Source organism: Cuculus canorus, chromosome 4 (assembly GCF_017976375.1).
Source record: "Cuculus canorus isolate bCucCan1 chromosome 4, bCucCan1.pri, whole genome shotgun sequence".
NCBI lineage: Eukaryota > Metazoa > Chordata > Aves > Cuculiformes > Cuculidae > Cuculus > Cuculus canorus.
The window spans coordinates 45,176,358-45,198,617 of record NC_071404.1 but is presented as its reverse complement, the minus strand read 5'-3'; the positions used below and the strand labels follow the sequence as shown (position 1 = coordinate 45,198,617).

The 22,260-nt window shown below is 36.0% G+C and overlaps 1 protein-coding gene across 1 annotated transcript in view; it reads right to left on the bottom strand.

Annotated features, from left to right (window-relative positions):
* Positions 1-1,563: 1,563 nt before the first annotated feature.
* PDGFC (platelet derived growth factor C) overlaps positions 1,564-22,260 on the bottom strand; it is a 129,117-nt gene continuing 108,420 nt past the window's right edge. The window contains exons 4-6 of the mRNA XM_054066006.1: positions 9,523-9,730; positions 3,876-4,093; positions 1,564-3,207 (exon numbers count right to left, since the gene is read on the bottom strand). Of these exons, the coding sequence (XP_053921981.1) occupies positions 3,091-3,207; positions 3,876-4,093; positions 9,523-9,730 (543 nt within the window). The 3' untranslated portion in view covers positions 1,564-3,090. The remainder of the gene's footprint in view (positions 3,208-3,875; positions 4,094-9,522; positions 9,731-22,260) is intronic.

Genomic DNA, 22,260 nt, shown 5'->3' with positions numbered 1-22,260 from the left:
TTTTCTGCTGTATTTTCCTCCAGTGGCCCCAGCCAGGCCCAGCTCACTCCTACTCTCCAACCTGTCTTCACCTCATATTGCATATTTTACTTCATTCTTTCCCACCAACAGGAGGTCACCAATGCAACACTAGCTCCCCTGTGCTGTCAGAGTGTTTTAAGACTCTTCTGAATGAAAAGACTGTGGCAAACTCAGCAGGTTCTCTAGGCAAAGCCTACTGCGTCCAGGCACGATGGATGCGCCCCTTCACATCAGTTGCAGAAGCTACCCACGGCCAGCAGGCAGCTGCTCTACTCAGCAGGACAGAGGACCTTTCCTGGACCTCATCCTTCAAAACAATTCAGCCTGTCCATGCTCTTTAAGCTTGGGAAGAGAGTGAGCACTAAATCCCCTGAATATCTGAGGGGAGGTGAAAAAAGAAAGTCTGGGCAGTGGCAGTAAGAAAACGTAGCTTAAGCAAGAGGTCAAGGATGAGGGAAAGGGCGTAACAATGATTGGCAAGAGGATGGCAAACAGGAAGGATGGTGATTTTGGATCTGCTGAGAGGCAGCACTGTGAAGGGAGATGTAAAAGCAAAGGGACGAGGAGTTCAAATCTAGACCTACAACAAGTAATTGGGAAAGAAGCTGGTGCAAGAAACCGGCAAGGAAGAAAGCAAGCTAAACCCAGAGGGGGGCAATAGAAGAAATACTTGTGACCGCTGGAAAACACACTCACCATAACCTGTATAGTTCCAGAAACTCTGTATTCCTTTGCTGCCACCAAATACCAGCCCCAAAATGCATGGTGCATCTTCCACAGAGAGGATGAGACCTCCTGCATTTCCTACAGCAGAAATTTCTGTAATGGAATTACATTTTTCAATTCTTCTGATGCATTATGATTTCAGTGGCTATGATTTCTGCTTTTATCTCAACTTGCTTTTCAAAAACTCTTTAAATCAGAAAAAAGGACAATATTAATGCAAAAAAAAACCCCAATCCCAACACCCCAACATCGCTGCAAAACACTCTATTCTGGTCAAAGACTCAAAATTCAAGTAAACTACGTTTCTTTTGTGACTCTAATTCTGCATTCTGATACAAGGTTAATGTTCAGATTGGATAACTAAATGCTACATTTACACATTTTCTTATTCAGGAGAAACTTGAGGGCTGGACAAAACAGAGCAGCTAAGACAGAATCAGTAGCTACTTGAGAATTTTCCAGAACTGATATAAGAAAGTCATACCAACTTACAAACACCTCTACATTTTCATCAGAACTCAATGATGAAAGAAATAACAGATGATGTTATCTATTTCGGTGGCTTCACATCCACATAATTTTGAATATTTTTAATGTTTTTAAAAATACTATCAAATTCCTTTTTTCCACTTTTTCTCCTTGTGGATCTACAGTAAAAAAGAATTAATGAAGCAAGTGGAAGTCTTGGTGGCAGAAGACACTTGTTTTCATAACTGACTTTCAAAATAGTAAGTAGAAAATAATGATTTTTAAGTTTTCCTGTTATTATATATTGAAATACAAATACACAACCACGCAGAAATGTTTATTCTCCCAAAATTAGCATTATTAGTTTATTTGGTGATTCATTACAATCTGCAAATCCAATAGTCAAAAAAATAAACTAGGCATAATGTTAAAGCATTTTACAAGCAAAATACTTTACTTTTTCTTTTCAATTTGCATAGGGTGGGATAAGTGTACTGGTTAAAGGATATAATGTACAGAAGAAACAAAACTGTAGTTCATTAAACTGTACTGAAGAGTGTTACAATCCTGTGAGTGAACAGTATTTAAACAGCTAGAACAGTCAACGGAAAACCATACACTTCAACATTAACAAGGCTGCCTTCCCATGACCATGATGCATCATGAAAGCTGCATGCCACTGGGCTGCTTTTCTTACATTGTAGATCATCCTACTTCAAAGAAATTAAAGAGTTAAACAAGCCAGAATGCATCTATCTACTCTCATTTCTTTTCTACCCCCAAAAAATGCCAGAATGTAGAGAGGGAATTTTTAAAGTCAGCTTCTGAAACCACTTATAGTAATGTCTGTCTCTCATATTTTCAGTGTCATGGTGCTAGCAAGCTTAGAGCTTCATCCACACCTCTCTGTTTGTTATGACTGTGCATCCAGGTAAAACTTTGTGGGTTTTCTCTATGTATCAGTAAACTGCAAGAGATTATGCTCTTTTCCCATTGAAACCACGTCATTGTTCCTCCAACTTTATAAATCTGGCTTTAAAGTCTCACAAAACTAAACAATAGTTGATCTAGGTTGTAATAAAAAAAAAAGAATATTAAATACCTTTGGTAAAAATAGATATATTTAACAAGTTTAGAAAAGCAAATAGTTATATTGTCAAAAAGAGAGTATAAAAATGTACACGATAAAAAAATAATAAACAAACAAACAAAAAATCATCAGCCATAGTCATAAGAATAAAGGCGCTGTTCTTTTCAATCTTTGCTTCCTTAGCTCACGTTATTGTCCAGTCTTTGTCCTAAAAGGCAGGATCTTTACTAGAATGTATGGAAAAATCCAGTCCTTCCTACAAGCGTTAGACAAATTAAGTTTAGTTTGGAACAAGACAGTCTGTTTTAACCCAAGTTTATACAACAGAGAACACTTCGATTTAGAGTACATAGGAGTAGTTGAACACAGAAACAAAGATTTCAGGTGTTTTCAACCAGAGGCCAGACGTACTGGAGCTGTAGAAATGAGACAGCCAGCAGGATCAAGTCTCCACGATGTGAGCCTTCTAACTTTATTTTTACTCCTAAATTATAAATCCACGTATTGTCAAGAAAATTGTGGGGGACAAAACCAGTACATCTATTTTAAATCCCTCATTGATGCCTTTCTCCCATCCTTTCACTGGGCCTCCAAACAGAGCTGCCACACAACATATAATCCCAGTTTGGCTTCTCCTCTTTTTAGAGCTCACTGTAAATCTTGAAGATGGAAGCTCCCCAAAGCAAACAACTGAGATTACAGAAGGAGATAATGCACAAGCCCCATAATAGAATCAGCCATTGATTGCATGTGCTTTGAAAGAAAACAGCACAATTAAATCATGTTTATCCTTCCGTATTCCCTTTGCACACACAGTCACATTCCTCGTGGTGTTCCAAGGGTACATCTGTCAATGATTTATGCAATCCCCGGACGCCAGTCCTTGGCTTCAGCTGAAGAACCTGAAGGAGAAGAAGCCAAGCATCAAGAAAACAGCAGGTGCTTTATCACACACTCGACTATGATCTAGATTGCACTGGAAACACACTGGATGATAGGAAGCCTATAGAAATAAATAGGCTTTCCTCAGCTGAATTTATTAATTTATTCGACTCACTAATTATTATTTTTGGTTTTACCTCAAGCCCTTTACAAAATTGATTAAAACATGTTGCTTTTATCAAAGAAGAGAGTCTTGCAGCTTCGTATTTCTACTTAATTTTCTTTAAGGGCTAATAATATAGTTAATCAAATAGAATTATTAGATATAATAAATATAATAAACAATTTTAGCTGCAGGAAATGGATAGGTAGCTGTTCCTTCATGAAGTTTGTATCTACCACTAGAGAAAGCTGAACAAAAAGGTGTGGTTGTGATGTGTCTGAACTCCACCAGTAAAACAAATGCCTCAGGAATGACTTAATAGTTTCACGGAAAAGTAGTTTAAGTAGGAAAACATTACTTTTTTTTTTTTTTTTATGTAACACCTCATTAGAATCATAAAAAAAATATTTACTTGTAATACATCGAATTTTAAAATACCAGTACTGGTGCATTCCCATAGTAAAAATAAATTCCTTAAATGGCTCTCAGTATTCCCATACGTGAAAACGTGAAGAAAGCACATACCTCATGGTATTTTTTAGTGACTTTTGTCGGTACACATTGGCATTCATTGCAACTCTGATGACAACAGGCACAGTTTCCACCACAACGTTTAACCAGAAGACACAGTGGCCAGAAGATGGTGTCAGTTCGCTTCAGCTCCTCCCTCAGTGACACTGAGAAGTTGCGAGGAGTACAGCTATACAACCGCACCTCCTCCTTTAGGAGGTTGAGATCAACCACTGTGAAAAGACAAGCAAACGTTCTTCTCCAATTCGTGATCCAACTTCATTGATAGTAAACCAACTTCAGCAGTGCAGAACCTTTGAGGAAAGTTCTGTTATATGCAGATGGTACAATTTCAGCATACAAGTATACTACTGCAATTATATGAATACCATGAAACCTAAATGGAATGACTGTTGTATAGGAATATTCATCAATTACTTCATAACTCTGGCAGAGTTGGTTCAAATTAAACAAAGCAAGCTTTGGCTACTATGTTCTAATACATGTTTTATCAAATCAACCCTAATGGAGTTCCCTTTGTTCACGCTTACACTAGGAGCTCTAGTGTTGCTATTCTATATTAATTTTGGATTGGAGAAGCACATACAATAATGAAGAAAACTGCAAAACTTCAAACACAGTTTTAACTCATTCGCATATAGCATTCAAATTTCTTCCCTGATAAAATGTCAATTATTGCTTCTTTGCAAGGTGCAAGGGCAATGTAAATACAAGAATCAAACCATATAAATCTAACACGAACTCACTTCTACAGACTAAGAACTTCAAGAAGTTATGTCATCATCAGTGAATATTCTAGAGACAACAAAGTGCAAAAGTATCTGTATCTCTATAGATATCTATGTAGTGATTCTATATATTTGTTATAAACTCAATTTTTCCCCTTCATAGCAGAATACATATGAATTTTTATTGGTTCTTTAGGTTTCACTTTTTTCATTTTCACGTTATGTGTCTTAAATAAAATTCAGCTCCTCCTTGTAAGTACCTGACTTGAAGCACAAGTTAAAATACTAACATTTGGCACCAGTTTCCCTATAAACTGATGCTACTTTATCACATTAAATTTTCACTACTCTAATGTTTGAAAAGCAAGCTATGAAAAGATATGAAATAGGGGCAAACTCTTTTTGGTTTACTTTAGCTGTAGTCAAGGAATAACAGGACTTGAAAGAGGCAGTTAAGAGTGAGAAAAATGAGACTGGTTCAGTGAAGAAATTAGTACAATTTTTACTTTGATGAAAAGCAATGCAATTTCATTTATTTCAGAAAAGCCAGACAATGATGATGACGATCCAGGATTTTTTATCTGAACTGATAATCTCTAGACCTGCCAAATCTACTGCCATTAAGGAACAGAAGTCCTACGATAATATGGCTCCTGAGATGACTGAAATAGTGCTCTCAAATAAAGCGCAAAGAGTTTTAAACCAATGGGTTTTAAGATAAATCAAGAAGAAACTGGAGAAAAAAATATCCTGGTGCACTGACAGTTTGTAAATAAAAAGCTATAAAATAAAGATAAAACATAGTCCTGATCTGAATCACCACCCCTTTTTTCCTTTCTGTTGACTATGTAAAATGTGTTTAGAGGTCACCAAGGAGAATTTCAGCCTATCAAGGTAAGAAAATATGTCTCAATTCTTTTTAGATAAGCGAGAAGCAAAGAGAATGTAGAAGCTGCATTTCTCTAGTAGAATTGCTCACTAGTACTGTCCCAGAAGCAGACCTTTGGGCAACAATTTCATTCTATCTTTCTTCAAGTATTTTTTTCACAGACCACATCCATACACTGGCATGCATAAGTAAGGGCTTGCTGTGAAAGGCCAGTTAAATACACTGAAGCCTTTTTAATGCTTGCACATACAGTGAATGCCGAGCTAGGGCACTTCATTCCATCACTATCAGCTTAACACAGGCTCCTAAATAAACAATCTGATTTTTAAAAGCAAGGAGTGTGTAAGAACTCCAGTAAAGTTACTGATAGGATGCCAGCCTGCCTCCCACACAGCAAGAACATTCCTTGGAGAAAGCTGAAAAGGAGCAGTGGAAAAGAGAGAGAAAACTTCCGGGGGAGAGATTCACTGTGAGAAATTAGAAATTAATTAAGCTGTTCTGATCATCTAATAGCTGTAGGCAGAGTCACTTAGGGAGTGGACGTGTCTACCTGCATTAATCAACGACTGTGAAGAATGGAGTACTTCTTTCTCCTGTTATATTTTCAAACACGTAATAAGTGAACTGTGTGAATGAGGATAAAATGCCTAAAACACAATGAGAAAAATGCTAGTTCTGCTCATGCTTTCACCTGGCAGATTCCTACAGAGACTGCTTGGTAGAGTGAATTTCAAGAAGCTAAGCTTATGCGGCCTAACATAGTTGCTGCTCAGCATTTCACCATGAGAAATGGAAAAAAGAATTGAGCACTGATTCCTCTTCCAGCAAGCCCATCAGCCAGTGAGAGAGATGCCTGAATGGCATTGTGCTTCTCCATTGCCTCCTGCCTTCTAGCAGCAGCTGAGGAATCCATTCATTTCCTGATAGTAGCTGTAGTTATAATATAGAGGAAAGACCAATGCACTAAAATGAGCAGCAAGTGTATTACGTATTTTGTCACAAAATTGCAATGAATTTTAACTCAAAACCTCAAACATGCAGTTCCAAATCTTACAAAGGTTCTGTAGAAGAGCATGCAATCAGCTCTTGGCAGACAGATTTTATTGTGCCTTACTTGTTACAAGAGGCAGAAGAGATGAAAAATGTCTGGTTTCCATGCTTTACAATGTACTAAGGTATATTGCTACTATACCTCACAATGAACCCTTGCCCTACCTTATGTAATTCAATTTCATTAAAAGGTCTGTGGCAAATTTATCTAGTGCTTATATAATCACTTCTTTGAAGTGTGTGAATGAAGCTGTTATTTTTTCAAAGAGAATTTGTCTGTCCAAAATTGATTCTAACACACTGTGGGCATGAAGCTAGATGAGAGAATGTAAATACTCCCTTAAAAGTGTTTACTTAACCACAATAAAAGGTTATGTGGATTTCCCAAGTGCACTGAGTTACAGTACCTGTTATAATGTGAACATTTAAACATTCCTTCGACTTGGCTTCCACTCATATATCATGTTTGACACAACAGTCAAAGTTCTTTTGTCTAGCCCTGACTCAGGAGGAATGGAAGGCACTGCAGTAGTACATGAATGAGAAACACTAAAATAAAAATAAGGAGAGAAAAAGGGAGAAAAAAATGTAGACGCAAGTAGGTCTACAGCAAAGTCTACTTCAAAAGTGTGCCTTCACTGGCACATACAACCAAAGTAATCTATTCTTCCACCAGCTTGAAAGTAACTGTGTTCCGTAATCAGCAATTCAGCCGTCTGACATCTTCTGGATGTGTACCCAGTATCACTGGGAACTCACTTTCCCAAAACATTTTTCTAGCTGGATGCTGATAGCAGCAGAATCTTTTCCATTTCTAAGGACCTTGGAGATGTTCCTGGGAGTGTAAATTTCTTACTGGCTGTTACAAACCCCAGATGAGGGGAGGAAAAAAAGCCACATAACTATAAAAGAAAAGCATCTACTAAGGACTATGGTTGGATTGTGACTCTTCTTCTTCTTCATAAGAGTTCAGAACAAGGGCTAATGATTATGCATACCTTTCTGTGGAAAGCAATGAGTTCATATTTTTGCACAGCAAAATATATTTTAAGTATGTTTAATATTATAAAAGAATTTAGGACTATATTTAGACATCAAAGCCTCTGAACTTGAACTTGGTGTTTCTTCTTTCCTGGCTAGAAGCTTTTGGAAGCATTTTATCCAGAGAAAACATCAGACACAGAAGTTCTCTGGAATTTAGGTTGTCTAAATATAGTCTTTTTCATATGAATTATTAAGTAAGAGTAGAGGACAATATTCTTCTCTATCTAAAGTAACATACACTTCTAATTACATTTTCATTTAATTTAGATGTAAACTGATGCTTGTCTATGAAAGCAGGACAGTAATTTAGCTTTTACACTGAAGTATTGCAAAAATAAAATGTATCTAATTATAGATCAGAGAGTTTGAAAAAAATCAAACATTTTAGGGCATGCACGTCTCCCAAACATTTCTTAAAATGTTTTTAAATACAGCAAGTGCACTACTAGAAGGAATAACATTAAAAAAAAAGGAAAAAAAAAAGAAAAAAAATAGAAGAAAAATAAAGGGTTTCCTTTCCCTATCTATTGAATAGACCAAACAGTTAATAATATGTCATCTCAACTGGACATATTTTCTGCCTCAGGCTATTACATTACACACTCAGTAATGCAGTCTGAGGGTGGTCTCTCAAAGATAAATGTGGCAATACCGTGATATGTTTATTCAGTGGAAAAATTTTCAGCATCTAACTGGAAGTCTTTAAAAGATTTACTTTGATAGTTTATTTCTAACATAAGTCTTGCAGGGAGTTGCTTTTGTCTATATAGATGTTACCCAACACCTGCATGTTAGTTTATGTAAGGTTTCACAAATTAAATTTTGTTAATTTTGTTTTTCTCCCACTTACTCTATGGTTATGGCATACATTCAGAAAATACTGAATTTCTTCAATTAGGAAAGTGTTAAATGACTGTCTGAAAGGCACAGTCAATTGCTGAAAGCTTTTAGAGATATTTCCTCCTCTTTGACTCTTGGTTTAGTGGCTGTGTGAATAGCTGTAACAATAGAGGCAGGGCAGAAAGGTTGATTCTCAGGCTCTGATCCAAAAATTAGCTGTCAAAAACTTATATTTGAATTATCAAAGGTTTTACTTCCCCTCTTTTCTTGCTGATCAGATTATAATGTAGTTTACATTTGTCAGAGGAGTCTATTTGGTTATGCTCCTATATTTTCATTTTCATGCTCTGTGGTAGGCAAGGAAGGAAATATTGTCTGTATGCTGTCAATCCACATGCAATCCATAACCATGAAGTAGTGGACAGCATCTTGATGTATGTGGTAGAAAATTCATCAACGTCAAATGTAGATTGAAGAAAATGACTTGCTGTACAAGAAATAGCTCCACAAGCCTTGAAATACATGATCTGCTTTACATCTGATTAAACTGACGACTGTATGACCAAACTGGACACGAACAGGGATTTCATGAGGTATCATGGAAGAGAAATGTTTAGTTAATTGATCTCAAATCATATGATATAGAGACTGGAACAATTTGGAGGAAATAGACCAATTGCTCACGTGATACAGTAAATGTAAGAAATTACCCACTCCAAAAAGAAAATAAAGTTTTTTTTTTCCACAGAAACAAAGTTAGATTATGTCACCCAGCCAAGACACCTTGCTAATCTGTGGAAATAAATACCTCCCAGGTTCCCTACATCAAACTGCCTGGTCTGCTTCTATTTTATTTTTCCCTTTGTTACTCCATGCTGCTAAATTCCTCTAAGTTTTGAGTTTAGTTGTTGTCATTTTCTCACCATAATATAATAGTGAGAATAGCTAACAACAATGATCTCTGCTGTATTTCTAACACATTCCTTTTTCAGAACAAAAATTCACGGTGAAGAATGATCTTAATTATTCTTTCTTTGTACAGAAAACACATCCTTAGAAAGCTGCAAGGCCAGATAGAAGGGCAATTTACCTCTTGATTTCCTCCCGTGAATATATGCCTTTCCAAGAAGTTGCCACGTTGGTCTGTACAAATCTTCTAAATCCAGTTGCCACCGATCTGGTTCAAGATACCGGATAAGTTCTTCCACGGTACTAAATCCAGCAACAGCATTGTTTAATACATCTAAAGGTAAAGCTGATGGGGGTAGCAAAGATGGGCTAGGTGCTTCTGTGTGGTGCTGCAATCAAAGCCGAGAGAAGGATACAAGTCAGAGGGTTAATGGATCTGCTTTGATGAAATGCTGTACCTTATGTTATACAGCTGGGAAAGTGGCTAGTTTGTTTCCAATGTACAATTTACCCAATAAAACAAATGACAAGAGTCAAAGTGCCTAAGTATTCTTCAGTGATAAGTGTAAACGAACTTCCACTAGACAGTTTTCCTACTACTTAGATTTCCAGCCTTGAAGATAGCATGTCACTATACGTATTCTTCGAAGAAATTCACTGAGTGACAGATACGATTTTAGTAACAGAACAAAGAATGATTTGAAAATACACCCCCATTACAGGCAATTAGTGTAACTCTCTAGAAATCTGAGAAAACACACATTATACAAGCTGCCTCTTGTACGACAGTTAGACACAATCTTTGTCTTGTCTCTGAGTGTAAAATATGAACATACCCTCTGACAAAGACAGCAAATATTCCTGCTCTCATCCATAGATGAAAAAAGCACCAGTTGTGTTTCATACAGTACTAAGAATTATGTTTCTGGTTAAACAGTAATTAACAGAGTAATGACAACATCTGGCATGACTATAATTATTTCTCCCTCAAGAATTAAAAAAAAAAAAAATTGTTCCCAAGGATACCAAAAGTACTTAAATGCTGAAATTGAGTACCAAAAAAGTCTGTGTACTTTCCCACAGCACAAATCTCACTGACAAACTCAATGGATATGGGGTATTGACAGGCAATTCAAGCGAAATGAGACTTCTGGTTTTGCTCACTCTACAGTCTTTTTAAAAATTATTTTTAAAAGAATAAAATAATGTGGGAAGGGAAGCCTAAACGTAAAGTTAATGCTGCATCATTCTGAGTGTCTTCAGGCTTTTATATGGACAGATAGCACTACTGATATTATGTCTCCAGTACTACGCTAATTTATCTGAACCATGTAAGAAAAGATTTGAACATACTGCTGATTTAGAGGATGGAAAGGAAAAGAAATCTCAAACTTCAATGCATAATGCTACATGTATCACTGCTCTCAAGTGTGGTCCATGTAAGTTTTATGGAAAATTTATTCACTGTAAGCACAGTTGGGTTTTGGAAAAGGTTGCCCTGAGGGCCTGCACAGTATCAGTCATTGGAGGCTTTCAATACCTGCCTTGAAAAAGCCCTGAGCAATGGTCTGATCTCAGAACTGACCCTGCCTTGCACAGGAGTTCAAACTACAGACCTCCTGAGGTCCCTTGTTGAATTTTCCTACAATAATACTACAGCATAATATTAAGAATGAAAGACTGAACGTTCCTCGAATAAGTGAACTAAGGTGCTTGATCCTTCTGTGTTCAGTGTCTGTTAGTACTGCACAACAATTACATATTTTTATTTATTTATATTCATTAATGTACATTTTTATATAGATTTAAAAAAACTCATACCACTTAGTGTCAACATGGCCCTCTCTGTACACTTCTCAAGGTGAAGTGTATACATACTGTAATATATTTCAGCAATAACATCAAATCAGTTGCATTCATTTACCTTTGAAAAAGGATCAGAGAAATTGATGAGAAATGTAAGTTTTACACAGGAAAAATATTTAATATAATCTTGCAACACTACATACTAAACAGCAGTTTTCTAAAATACATATGCCTGTTACAGCTGTGTTTCATATCAATAATTATATTTTCCTTTCTGAGCTCTCAATTCTAAATACTTATTTTTGGTTTCAGCTAAATGTGTGGTTAAAAGCACAGTAAATGGAAGTAACCACCATATCCTTCATGTTTTTTTGCTTCAAGGGTCTCTCTCTCTCTTCATGTTCAAGAAACGCAGTCACTAGAATGATTTATGCTGCTTTTTAAACTGGAAATATTGCAAACATAGTACAAAATATAGATGTAGCATTGTATTACTATTAACTTTACCATATTTTTATCATGCTTATCTAGCAGCATTTCCAAGAAAGTGAATGAAGTGGTTTCTTCCAATTCTGGATGAACATACATTTAAAAAGTTAAAATATTTCTTTTCCTCTTCTCTCCACTGGCCACATTAAAAATAATAATATGTTGATCCATCTATTAGGTTATGATAATAAAGCAACAGATTCTAGTCTATAATTTACATATTTGCTCTTATCAAAACATGCTACTTGGCAAGTTTCAAAACAGTGCTGTAACACTACAATTGAAGTGGCAAAAGAAAAATATTCCAAAATTTGTCTTGTTTTTTTCTCCACAATGGTGTATCCAGAACAGTCACATTTCCTGGTGTGAAGGTGTTAAGTTTTGCTAAGGTGAAAATAAAAATAAAAATATATAGATAAAAATATAAGGACGAAACAGTAGAACTAGCATCTGAAAAAAAAAAAAAGAAAAAGCTGTTTTATTTTTCCAGCTGACAAATTTACTCTCACTGTTACTGGCATTTTTAGTTCCCAATGAAATAGATAGATTCCAGATGGAAATCCATTGCATAGAATCTATTTCCGCATTTAAAACTTAGGACATGCATGCTTAGCAATACATACATAGGAACTAACCCATCCATTTATATTATTCTGGCTTGAGAAGGCATTTGCCCGAGTTAAAATGTTATGAAGAAATGGTGAATCACTGCGCTTAATGGTAACGCAATTAAAGTTGTCATCACTTTCTAATCATTCCTACAGCAAACTGAAAGAAAAAGTAATTCACACAGCAAAATTGCACAACTTCGAAGATGAATGTTTTAGGATAAAGTAGTTAAAATCTCAAGATTAAGAAGATTTTTTTCCAATAATCTCTTAATTTAGTCAATTTAAATGACAGTTAAAATGTACCAAAAATTAAAGTAATTGATATAATAAAACTAAAATTGCTGTAACTTATACTTATAACAGAATAATCTTTATGAAATAGCAATTCTATAAATTGTTTAGTATAAATGGTAATTTAAATTATATTCTACATTTTTTTACTTGCTTAGGTACTACTTATTTTATAATTCAAACCATTTGGACAGAACAAACAGGGTGTCATAAACAGTACTCTTTAACTAAAATTATGTCTTGGAAATTTATACATTTCAAAATTTCATTCTGTCTTCTCAAAGTTTTTTTTTTTAATTCTACAGGCAATGTTTACACCTGCAGTAAGGTTTTGCTCTTAGGGAAGGTAACAGGAGTAAAATGACTAAATGTAAGAAATTAAAACTCAACTTCATTGATGGGACATACCTTTTAAAACAAGCAAATACAAAACTTCAAAACTCTGAAATGTAACATCACTGTTGCCACTTCAAAATGCTGAAATGCTCTATTTATTAAATAGGGCTTTCCCTCACTTTATAGCAAGTCCATCACTTCTATTGTAATTCCTTCTAACTAAATAATCTCAGATAAAAATCTGTGTAACTAGAATTTAATGTACATCTCTCTTGACATTCCTACTGTGACTCTTGCCTCCTCCTGCACGTCTGACACAAACTGATGTCGTAAAGTGACTCTCTGTGCAATGCTACCAATGTGAGTGCTCAGTAGGTCTCAGACATGCAATTTTACCAACCGAAGAGTGATGCAAAAGCCTCAGAGGAGGACCACCAGTAAGCTCAACCTGTTTCACCACTCAACATAGATGGAGACAAAGAAGATGACCTTAGAATGAAGTAGCGACCTGTGAACCATACATCTTTTCTATAGCTGGCATCACCTAACTTACTCAACAGAACTATATCATGTTTTCCGTAACAGGTCAGCTAGCACGTAATCAGTCTGATGTAATAGACACCTCTTTATTTGACTGAGGAGGCATAACCCAAAGACAGTAGACACTTGCTTAGGTATAGCAGTTATCTGAAATACCTTTCCTGATTGAGACCAGTTACTTGTAATTGAAGTTCTCCAAGTGTTTCTGCAAGAAATGCTAATCATAGCAAACATTTTTTCTGCCATAGCAACACATCCTCCATTAATATGGTGGTTTAGGTTTAAGACCACCTTTTTATTTTATTGCCTGAGCACGAATATTTTCTATCAAGACAGATTTTAAAAAAAATACATCAAAAAGTTCTGTAGAATAATGTGATTCCTCTAGCAAACAAATCTCTACATGGTTTTTGTTTTCATGCCCAGGAACCAATTTCAATTTACTTTAATAAGAATAAAGATGTTTCAAACCCAGATAGAACCAAACAGCTATATCTTTACTGTTGGATAAAATTAATCAGGAGGAAAACCAGAGCAGAAACCATAGGGCTTCTGCTGTTCTGCAGAGCAGTCAAGAATGACAATTACTGTTGGATCAAACAGAATTTTCATTGATCTGTTTATACCGTATTTCTGTATGTCTACTTCACTCTATCAAAACAAATACCTTATAAAAATCTCTTAAGGTGTTTGCAAGCACTAAAGACTGACAAATAGACCAAATTTAGACAACAGCCTAAGATATGGGCTTGGAAGAAAGGAAGGGAATAATATAAAGGCTAACTTCACAAAATTATCCAGTCCTGAAGAATATACAAAATAACAGTATGCCAGAAGAAAATTAGGGAGTAAAATGTCTTTTAGGATGCTCACAATGCTAGTTGTACCCTATTAAAGGAATCAGACGCTCCATCTAGCCTCTTTCTCAAAAGGGAAAGGGTGGGACGTTTATACCTACTTGTAGAATAAGAAGGTGACCACCAGTGAAGCAGTAAACATGGACAAAAACTGCAACACATGAACTTGAAATTACCTAGCTGAAGCTCAAACCTATGATTTACTATGTAGCCTAACTCGAAGACTTGTGATTAATTACTTGTTCTGACATGTTTCCTGTGTGATCCTGAACATAGTACATAGGCCACAGCTTCATGGTGTAGAGCATGCAGCAGTAGCATCTCCTTGCTACGCCAGCATGACTATGTATCATAAACAAGAAGTAAACTTTCTTAATAAGAATACTTCTCCTTTCCCCTATTTTTTAACCTCAATCTTACAGTGTAGACCTTCAACAGCTAAGCTATCACAATCAAAAGCATAGCAGCCACTAACACAAACATTTTTAGATTCACTCTGGCTCCAGGAACTTCATAGCACAGAGGTTTGTAACACAGCCTTATCAAATCTGAAAAATAAGCATGAAGGCAACTGCTTGATTTCACAAGTCCTGTGAGAGAATATAATAAACATTTATTAGATGCTTATTATTGGTTTATCTGGAGAATCTATAAGTATTTTAGGCAGATAAAAGGTAAAATTTTGGATATGAGACTCTATGTTATAAGCTTTCTTGCTTTGCCGCTATTCATCTGTTCTTGCCTTGCACTGAACCTGCTCCAAGGACAAACAATTCAGAACAAAACAGCACTCACCTACAATCTACTCAAGATCAGCTCTTAAGGAACATCATGGTCTAAGTAAAGCCTTTCTCTTCCTCCTGTCTCATAGGATAGGACTGTCAAGGCACTGACACTACCTTCTTCCAGTTAAAGGAGAGACAAAAAGTAATTTTGTTATTTGCTGCAGCCAGGAGCAAGGAATTTCAGGTTTAATAACTCAATCACTGAGTCAAGACTGGAACAACAAAAACAAGTGAGTCAAATACTTGGCATGACAGGACATTTACAAATAGGGAACAATATGTCTAAAATAATTCTCTCTCCACAAAAGAAAGCCCCATTTTTTTTCATTTCTTGTCTTGAAGAAAACATTCTCAGACAGTTTCTGAGTGAAAATCCATTCATCACTTGGCACAGTTTAGAGGAACTATTAAACGCCAGGATGATTTAATCAAACTAGTAGGCACTTAAAGAAAACCTCAGAGGAACCTGCTCTTCTCGGAAAACCAACTATGATCAGTATTTTGAAAGAAATAATGTGTTTCTTCTAATGAACTATCCTTACAGCTTCTCCTTTTATATTATTATACAGGAACATTCCAAGTCCAGCTTAGATTTAGAGTCATGCTCTTGAAACTCATGGTACACCCACATTCTTGTAACACACAATAAAGAAAGCCTGTTTTCTTCTTTATAATCACAGATATCCCTCATTAGCATCATTAGAAGTCGAGAGGGAGAGCAGATATCCAGCTCTTTCTGAGTTTGCCCTGAAGATACAGAAGCTTCTTGGCTTAACAACAGCTTTCTCTTTTTCCCACAGGAACATGCAGTTATAAATGAAAAACCTCTAGAAATTGTGACATACCTAGAAATGCATAAATTTTTATTTACTGTCGTTTATGCAGCACATAGTCTAATCCATTTGTGAAAGCCTGTCACTTGTAAAGATATCTCTGTGCAATGCGAACCTACACCACTGCTACACAAAATTTTAGTCCTCTTCAGGTAGCACTGTAGAAAGAAGTAGAGATGATCTGTAGGGCCTGCATGCAACCAACTAAGCAGAGAAATCAAGTTCCAGGATCCTCTTCTTATGACTCCAGCAAAGGAACAAAAAGAAGGAACAAAGGCAGATACATAATTTAGACTGGCAAAGCCAGGGAATAAGGTAAGGATGTTTACCTGCACGTGACAGAGATGCAAGCCAGGAAGGCCGTCACAGGGCCATCCACTGTTGCAGTAGTGAGGATGGTTATATGAGAGAGACAGCAGATCCAGAGCTGCCAAGTAGGTATGTCTGGTAAATTAAGCTCCAGGGGCACTGAAGTAAACATGCACCTCATTCAGCTATCCTCACTTCAGGGACATCTGCCAGTGAAATGACAGACACGTATGGGTACCAGCCTTCCTCAATTTAATCAGCTGCTCTACATGAGATCCAGAGTGCAGGATGACAGCCTCCTCTTTCCTCACTGGGCTTTCATCTTTCTACCTTTCACAGGCTCCATGAATTTTCTGTTCTTATATTGTGCTACGACCGCTTATCAAAAGCTTGTCCAGTCTCTCTTCATATGCATATAGGGCTTTCATTTTATCTCACTGAGGATCTTATTTGCTGAGTATGCATGTGCTTGCACGGATTTAACTCTTAAAGCCAGACAGAGATGTCTTTCCAAGTTCTACATCTGCTTTTTTTGCTATGGCACTTTGAGGACTGCTTGCCAAACTGTGTATAATTTCTACTCTCATTTCTGGAACTGCCAACAGGAGAAAAGGTCACAAGTGAAAGCAAATGTGTTCATGCCTTTCTGTCACAGGTGTGAATAAAAGAACAAAAGCACACATAAGTAGTGCTGGGAGCAGCCTAACATTTCCTGAGATTAAAGTTTTGAGATAAAAATGTATTTTTTGAAAAGTTTTAAATATTTTCCCAAAGTTCCTGTGCAGTTCACAGAAAAGGCCTGGAATTCTAATTGTTGTGGAAACAACTGGGAGATGCTCTCTAGGAAATCAGCAGCAAGGAAACCGCACAAGATGTCACTAATCATCAGCTTTCTTCTGGCAAGGTGCAGCTTCTTGCCTGAAGCCTGTGCACCCTGACACCCTTTGAAATACACAGCATCAGTGTGAAAGCCACTCTTGTGAACGCAAAGATGACACACATCTAGAGCAAGGTCATAAACTCTCAGAGAATGCCATTAATAGCAATAATCTCTGGAAACCACTTTCAAATACCTTTAGTGATTTTGTTAGGTCTTGTAATAAATGCAGTTGTGCATATGTACACACATATGTAGGCTTATAGATGTAAAAATACATTTTGCTTTTGCCTGTGATCACATGTATCGGTAATAATTCACACTAATTCATTTTAAAAGCAAATAGTAGAAAACTAATGCTCACAGTACTGCATTGTATGGAAAACCTTATTGTCAATATACTTCACAACAATTGTAGTGTTTTCTCTTTGTAGGAAGTATATGCACACACAGAGAACTATCTTTCTTTGATGCAGTTCCATGGAATTATTTACTTTTTGTGTACATCTGATAAACTGTACCAAAGCAGCACTTTGTACCAAAACACTACTTCATCAGGATTTCAGAAACACTACAAAATTACCAAATTTCTCTCTCCAGTGCCTCCTCTACTGAAAGTATTTGTTATTCTGCAAACTGATCCAGTGATTCTTGTATTCACTTGGGCAAGAAATTCCATTCACTGATTTATTCTTTTGGTTAATTAATGCAAGAAGTATTAAAAAATTTTCCTTGAAAGCTGTGGCACCAGCACCTCTGGCAACTGGAGAGGTCTCAAACCATGAAGATACAATTCCGGCAAAACCTAGAATCAATAAAACTTACAGATTCAGCCTGCTAGTTGCAAGAGTCATTGAGTTTTGATGTTTTTCTACCTTTGCCATGGGTTTTTACTGTTTTCACTCATATTAGGAATTTGTGGCTATAGTACTGAATGATAAGATTATAGACAGAAGACTCAAAAAAGATGCAAGATTTTGCATGACTCAGACATATTGCAACTCAGTGTCCAAACAGCTTACTCTGAAGACATGTCCACACACTCTGAGTCAAACAGTGAGTATTTAAAAGCAAACTCTCAGTCTGTATTGAACTGCATCTAGTAGTATAGAACAAACTATGATATAGACTATCTCCATGGCAGAAGATGATTCAAATCAAACAGTTTTCAAATAATTTGCCTTCTTTGGCTTTGGTGCATTGTTTTTTGGTTGGTTGAGTTTTTTGGTTGGTTGAGTTTTTTGGTTTTTTTTTTTTTTTTCTTCCAGATTACTGTGGATATGGAAAGTAATTTTAAGGCTGGAACTCCTGAGTTACGGTATATTTGGCAGAATAATATCCAAACCATAACTACTTCCAAAATCTTAACTGTTACTGAGCACTATCTTCTTGTTTATAGATCTATCTGTTCTAAATGAGACTTCAAACAAAATTCACAAATGTCTCCCCACTCCATACGTATTTACAGGTATGCCATAAGAAAAAGTAAATCTACCTTTTGTAGTGTAGTAAAAACTGCAAAATATTTTTAATTTCTTAAACTTGCATTTTAAAATTCCCAAACCAGACATATGCAATTTTTAAAAGTAACTGGATGCTTATATACTTCATGCATGTGAAAACAGGACTAGAAAAGCAACTTTAAATTAAAACCCAGCAAATAATTTTCTTTCTTATATTATTTGAACCTTCAATAAAGATATTTAGTCTAATTCACATTATAAGTAATATAATTTATATTCACAATTCTAGAAGTATGAAGTGTATGTTTCTACAGACCAAGTACCTGCTGAAAACAGCTGAAAATAGACTGTGTATTGGCAAAATGGAGTCTCAAAATAATTACTCAAGTATGGTTTCACCCCAGTCTCATAAAATCTGTGTTTCAAATAAGTCCTTCAATATGCGTTTTACTCAACTGCGTGGCACTAAAGCAAGCATAAGAAACAGTGTCGAAGAAACGTTGTTATCATCTCCAAGCCTGATAACACTTTTTTATATGCACAGAACTGTCCGAAACAAATTAACAGCTGCAATGGATCCTTTCAATGCATTGAATATGTGAGGGAATGTACATTTTTTATAAGCATATGCTGAAAGTTGGGTTGAATCACTTGTAGCGGACATCATCATCAGTCTTTTGTCTTGACAAACATCTGTTCAGGACAGTAGGTTAACACATACAAAGTATTTTCCTAAATAGTAACTGTCCTCCCTACCTTAGCACCTTCCTATCAACTCTTCCTTATTATACAAAATAGACATCATAGTATTTAAGGATGTTTAAAGTTTATCTTCTGCTTACCTATCATCTCTCACTATTAAAAGCCACCTGCAGTCTCATACCTGCTTCCAGGGAAGGACTCTGTACTGATTACTTGCTGTTTTCTCCTTGTACTGCTCTCACTGAGGAGCTAAAGTAGAACTCTACTGACCCTCTTCTAAAACTACCTCTTCATTATTTCACTGCTACATGGCTTTCTATAAAAAAAAAAACTTTCTATACAATTCCTTTTTACAGTTCAGATCAAAAGTCACATTTAGTGTAGAGAGCGCTCTGCGTCCAAGACTTAGCTGAACTTTAGTAGAAAGGGAGGGCCAAAGGAATCCCACCACAGATTAACTTCTTTCACTGAAGCTTTGATACTACACAAGTCCTCCTGTACACACACCTATTGCAGGCGGAAATGTGGAATAGGAACGATTTGCAACAGAACAATCTAAATTACCATCTAAAATGATTAGATTACCAAAAAGAATCTCTCTGTAATTGTACAAGCAGTAATGTAAGAGCCTCAGAGCACAAATGAGTACATGCAAGAGATTCCCACAACCAGACTGCAGTGAGACCCTATAGTACAATGAATGTTTGCTCAAATCTTATTGTTAATAGGGTTACAATGATAATTAATCACTGTATTTATAGACATATGAAAAATTCATACAGGAAACACATTTGCATTTATGATTTACAGAAGGATTTTTTTGTTCTGTACACAATTCTCTAGTTCTTACTTGACAGACAGTAGCTTATAAGGAATAAACAGTTGACACGAGCGCAGCTGTTTGCAATATAAAAAAGAGTTTGTATATTCTTCTGTGACAGGGGATGGGGTCAGCCATTATTAAAGGACACCATGTTTGCAGAATTTTTAAAAATTACTTATTTTACTCAATATATGTGAATACTTATAAAAAGCACAACCAAATGGAACAGCAGCAAGTGTTGTCAGTCAGGCAATGAACTGCTCTTTAAGTTCCCTCTAGGTATTAGAGGTGGGTAGCTGTTGTTACAAAAATGTTTACTTATCCTGGTAGGTTCACAGGAGGTTCATCAAACATTAAACACTAGGGATGACTGTTTATTACAACTGGAAAGTGTGTTTGGCAAGGACAATGAAAATTACTTCTACGGTACATGCAATTTTAATTTGATCCTTCAGTATACATGTTAAATTGCATTCCACAACAGGTTTCTGTTCATTTCATATCACTATAAAAGGAACACACCCAACATTCCTGTACAGCAGACGTTGCAAATCAGAGCTTGTCCTGCCTTGAAGGCAGAAAGTCCTTGAACAAAACATTACTTTGCAAGGAAAGAACCTCAGCTCTGTCCTCAAGTATTAGTTCTTAGTGTCATCAAACATATTAGACATTTACCATATTTTAGGATTTGTGAAGAAAAATATTTTGTGGTATTCATTTGTCACATTTAATTTTGCTTTATATGTAGCATACACGTCCCAACCCAAAAAGCATTGTAGAGACAAAGGCCACATTGCTCAGATAAAGATTCTTATGCTGTTTGAACAAGCCAGATTTATAATTTGTGAGGTAGCTTTTACAGTTCTATGCTGCTAACCATAATGTTGTCCTGATAAAGTCTTAATATTCAGCTGCATCTCTTCTATCTACATGATTTCCACTATCTATATTTCTTAATTCCCATCTCATGTTACCTCATTATACGTCCAAATACATTATGCACACAAGTATAGTATATCCGATCACACAACTAAAAGGTAAAATTAATTGGGAAAGTGAGCTTAATAAGAGAAATCTAAGGAAAACATTTTAACACCCATCCATCTAGGAGGAAAACACTGAAAATATAAATGCAAAATCACAAGTACAGATGTCCTGAAGTAGAACAGTGTTACAGTGACCAAAACATGAACAGGAGACGATGAAACCTTGTCACGAAAAAGACAAATCTCATTCAGATATATTCAGAACAGCAGCATAAAGCCAAACTACTGATATGCCAGAGAGGTCTCAGCTGCAATACAGTGTTCAGATTTATCTCCAACACTTGCAATACATAGGCAGAGAGAAAGAGGATATTCAGATGAACGAGCAAGAAGAAAAAGAAAACATAAACTATGATAAAAGATTGAGTGATACAAGTTTCTTTAATCTCGACAAGACTAGGTTGACAGGAGATGTGATAACAAACAAGTAATAGACAATCAGATGATCAGCTGTTCCCTAGTCCATCAATGACAGGAAAGATTTATGTTACATATTAGAAAAAAGTTTATACTATGTAAAGCAGTGCAACACATGATTGGGGAAATCTCTGAAAACTTCATGCCTGAACTTCAGGAACAGTTCAAATATTTAACAAGAATGAGTTTGGTCTATCTGCTCCCTGCTTAGAGCAGGAGAACGGCTTGGAAAATGTCCCACTGAATTCCCTTCCATCCCTGCATTTCTGTGACTGCATTACACAGCGCCTACCTGGCAACCTCACTGTTTCTAGAAAACTTGTAAAATAATGCTAAGGGAAATGCTGAATTCTAAAATCAAAACAATTTTAAATAATTTTCAAATCTACACTATTCACTAGCTGTACCCCAAACTCTTCTTTCTCAGTGACTATTTCTCCATTTGTACATTTTAACTCTTTTGATTTATTCTATCAATGGTGTAATAAAAATCAATAACCACATGCCTGTATGCCTAAATATGGAATATTTGGTAAAAGTATGATTTGGGGTTTTTTTATTGCTTATCAACTCACAAGACGTTAACTCACATGAGAATATGAAAATTAATGAAATCACTCCAATTTTGGATTTTAATTTAGATACTTACTCTTGAAGAAATGTAGGGAATCACAGGTTTTTAATAAAAGTCACTTCCTTGGGAGTGGCAGAAGTTCCTTTGGCAATATTATTTA